The sequence below is a fragment of the Lathyrus oleraceus genome, chromosome 3 (genome assembly GCF_024323335.1).
Source record: "Lathyrus oleraceus cultivar Zhongwan6 chromosome 3, CAAS_Psat_ZW6_1.0, whole genome shotgun sequence".
Taxonomy (NCBI): Eukaryota; Viridiplantae; Streptophyta; class Magnoliopsida; order Fabales; family Fabaceae; genus Lathyrus; species Lathyrus oleraceus.
The window spans coordinates 224,804,519-224,808,785 of NC_066581.1; the positions used below are offsets into that span (position 1 = coordinate 224,804,519).

General features: G+C 33.5%; 1 protein-coding gene across 1 annotated transcript; it reads right to left on the reverse strand.

Moving 5' to 3' along the window:
• Positions 1-379: 379 nt before the first annotated feature.
• LOC127126437 (pentatricopeptide repeat-containing protein At1g80270, mitochondrial) lies at positions 380-3,811 on the reverse strand. Its single transcript, XM_051055368.1, has 3 exons — positions 3,645-3,811; positions 2,860-3,439; positions 380-1,845 (listed from the first exon to the last, which is right to left on the reverse strand). The coding sequence occupies exons 1-3, from the start codon at positions 3,680-3,682 to the stop codon at positions 601-603; spliced, it is 1,863 nt and encodes a 620-aa protein (XP_050911325.1). The 5' UTR covers positions 3,683-3,811; the 3' UTR covers positions 380-600.
• Between the last annotated feature and the right edge of the window lie 456 nt (positions 3,812-4,267).

Below are 4,267 nucleotides of genomic sequence, written 5' to 3' on the forward strand. Positions count from 1 at the left end.
GGATAGAACAAAATGTCGGTACATAGTTATTAAAAAATATTAACAAATATCGAGATAGTATTGAATCAGTACATGACTCAATCACTTTAACTTCACATAAAGTATAATGAATCTACATAATGTTATATTAAAAAATACAGTTTCATAATATTAATGAAACAGACTCCTTCATTTTCTTGATGATTTGACGATAGAACTTGAAGGTTTGTTTAGGTCCAATTTTTAAGTTGGATTCTAGAGAGAGAAGATCCATGTTAGGATGCCAACATAAGAAAACTCTGTTCATTGGTAGCGAAAAGAATCTGGGATCATTCTTCTACTTCAGTACAGCATGTAAATGATTCAATCTTGTTTTAGTATATCCTTTAATAGAGCATAATTTCTATCATCAAGCATTTCTTATAATTTGGCGTTTCAAACAAATGGCAAGAGTTACGTAACAAAATATGCAGTAACATGGTGCATACTTGTTCTTGAGTTTTTCAAACATGATTATATAAAACATTCAAATCAAACATTTAAAAACCTACTATTAAACTAACAATAGTAATATAGTTATCCGTAGAAACAACCTCTTTGCAGAAGGATCTGTCAATCTTTTCAATCAAGCAAGTCGGAAATTGGACTCTTCCTAAAACCATCAACTTGAGTCAACATGTGAGCCAAAGTTCTGTTGGGATATATATTATCAGCTTTCAACCTGTCCCTAATTCCATAAGCTGGAACTTTGGCATTTATGTAGGCTTCTATAAGAACATGGTACTGCCTTATTCGAGATGCATAACCAGCTTGTTTCATTCTATAGAAAATCTTTTCCGAATTATGGATGTCGCCTCTCTTAGCATACTGCTCCAGAATAGCGATATAGGAAGAAAATAATGGCTTCATCTGACTCTGCTGGATTGCCTTCTGCAGAATACTATCTGCCTTTTCCACTTCACCTGCTTGAACGTAAAGTTTCACTAATGCATCCCAAGTCATCGGACCTATTAGACACCCATTATCTGCCATTCGCTTAACAAGATCCTTTCCCTTCACTAGCATGTTGTGGTTTGCATAAACCTTCAGTAGTACTGAGCAGTTCTTAGATGAAAGCTTCCATCTTTTTGACATCATCTCAAAAACTGCCTCTGCTTCATCAATTTTCTTCAACTTCCCCCAGGCTTCAATTGCAGACAAACACTCCTCAATCCAAGGGTGTGTCTCGCAGACCTTCCAAACTCTTTCCACTTCATCGGCCATTCCCAAGTCTGCATAGAGATTAAGCAAAACTCGACATACCCATCTATTCTCTTTCAAGTTTTCACCTTCCATCTCCTTCAATATAGTTTTAGCTTTATCAACAAGCGCAGCTGATATGTAATGCCCTGCCAAAACTGCGCTTGTTTGAATGTCCGGTTCAATACCCTCAGCCTTCATTTTATCAACAATTTGTTCCATTCCAGCAATATCATTGGACTGGCCTTTTGCGTCTATTAGGATTTTGAAAGTCAGAGGAGAAGGTTTGACGTTCTCGTGTTCCATCAGCAATAAAACATCAGCTATTTTCTTTCTGTCATTCCTTTTATACAGAATTAGCAACTGATTACATGCAAATGCTGTAAGAGGAAACTCTAAATCCTTCATTTTATTAAAAATCTCCTCTCCTTTCTTCAAATTGTTCTGAATAACACAGTTAGCCAATAAAGTTCGGTATATTATCTCCCCTCTAGAAGATTCTGGAATACTCTGGATGTAAACTTCTGCCTTATAAAGGCCGTGCAATTTGGCAATTAAATCAAGTCGGGAAGCGTAATCCTTTTCAACAAATTGAAGATGCTTTTTCGACTCAACCCACTCCGAGAGCTGCAAAATCAACAAAAAATAATTATAGATAAGATTGCACTGGAAAACATCATCCTGTAAAATTGAAAACAAAAATAAAAACAAACTGCAGTGTTTTTCAATTGTGGCCAGAAATAAAATGGTTTTGGATGTCTCTGCAAAAACAAACTCGGCCATTTTAGCAACATTATGAGCAAACACCACAGTACACAGTCACACATGAGAGAAATAAAAGTGTCATATGTGGCCTACAAACATGTAATATCTCGTTAGTTTTTTTTATATCAAGACAAGTTACGCAACACAACACCAGAGCTACTCAGCTTCCTATTAGTGAAATATATTCTCTGTTGGCCCCTTTCCATGATAAGCTATAAACTCAATACAGTACCAAAGCAGCACCGTCAACAGTGCTTTGTTTGAATTCTGTCTATTGTTATCGATTGCTGATGGTATACCATGGTGGAAAGCCAAAAATCTGCCAATTTAAGCCACCATATATCCTATAAAATGCCATGATGCCAGCATCCTTCACAAATTGGCCATGGCAGTTGTCAAAAAATCCACCACCTTCCAGACCTTCCTCAACCTTTCGTTGTTAGCATGTGTTGGCTTTAAATCCCTGTGTACATCTAGGTTGCCATGTTCTTTGATTCTATTTAGCACTTAACCAATATTAGTGTTTTATATCAACACAGCTATAACCATTCAAAAACTATTAGTTAAATATGTTCTTTCCCTCTTCTCTTTTCCAGCTTATGCATAATAAAAGGAAGTCAAAAATCCAATTTAAGCACAAAGGATTCAAATGCTAAACAAGCACATCATGACACTAAACAATAGGATTAGTTTACTACAAATACAATTGAGAGTTCCAAAAAATTCATATTACAAGGTATAATAAGAAACAAACATGAAATATCAGTCATCTAAAAATACAAGTAACAAAAATTATATTTATTTATTTATATTAGCAGAAAACTTAAAACATTGAAAATGTATAAAACAGAAACAACATAAACTTGATCCAATTACCTGCAAAGCTCTCCCAAACATCTTACGCTTCCGAAGATTAACCATAGCCAGCGATATCTCCTCTCTGCTCATTTCCTTCCCCTCTTCAACCCACTTATCCAGAGCCTTATGAATAGACAAACCCGGAGCCTCCATAATCGCCTTGAAGAGTTCCGACTCAGCCTTTCTCCGGCTAGACTTCTTCTCCGTTAAAATAACATCCTCGTCATGGGATAACGGTAACTCCAGCTCATTGTGCGGTTCCTCAATATCTGATTCATCACTCTCATCAGACAATTCTGTATCAGAATCCAACAGTTTTTCACTTTCATCACCCACAGGTGTCTCCAACTCCGAAAACCCCTCCTCCAAATCATCATCCTCATCTTTCGTGCTACTCGCACCGGCTTCTGACGAAAGCTCACGTCTACCAACAGTAAATTTAAAAGAACCATTTCCAGAATGATAACATCTATTCCGCAACGGAAATCCACCATCACCATTAAATATTCGTCGAGAATCATCAATTCCAGCCTCATTTTCAACACAAGTACTTGAAGTTAAATTCACACAAGAAATCCTTACATTAAAACCTTTCTTCCTACACATACACAAAAACAAAAACAAATGATTCAGATTCAAATATTAACAAATACAAAACTAATCTGAAATTCAAGGTAGAAAATACTTCAAAATGGAAAATAAAAACGAATAACTGAAAAACAAAAATAAAAACACGAAAATGCGATGATGATTATGAAGTTGCGTTGGAAATGGTGATGAGAGAGGGAAGAAGAAAAGATTACCTGAGAGGCGTTAACGAAGCTCGACGAAGAGCCCACATGGTTGCGAAAACGAAGGTGAAAGAACAGTGAAGAAATGGAAGTGCTTGAACCCTAGTTAAAACCCTTCTCTCACTTCGCTTCTGATATTCTTTTGTTTTTCATCTCTCATTTTTCTTCGAATTGTTCATTTAATTTTATTTTTATTACATTTTTTTAGTAAAAACTAATTTAAAGAAAATTCTCGTTATCAAATAATTCTTCCGTTTATTATTTTAAAATACATATCATTTTTATAATGAATATAGAAATAATTATTATTTTTTAATTAATATATACAAATTAATTTAATATAAATATAAATTTTTATTATAATACTATTTATTAAAATGACATTCATTTTGAACGGAAAAAGTATAAGAATTAAAAAAATTTATTATAATATTAAAAATTTTATAATTTTAAATAAAAGTTTAGTTTATATTCTTTTAGTGGTAGGTTCAATAAATTCGAAAATCATATTCTAATTTAAAAAATTGACCTAAATTTTTTAAAATTTTAATAATTAAAAATGACGCATCAAAAATATTATTAAATATTAATTAAAAATAAATTTAATTATAATTATTTTGACTTTTGATAAATCT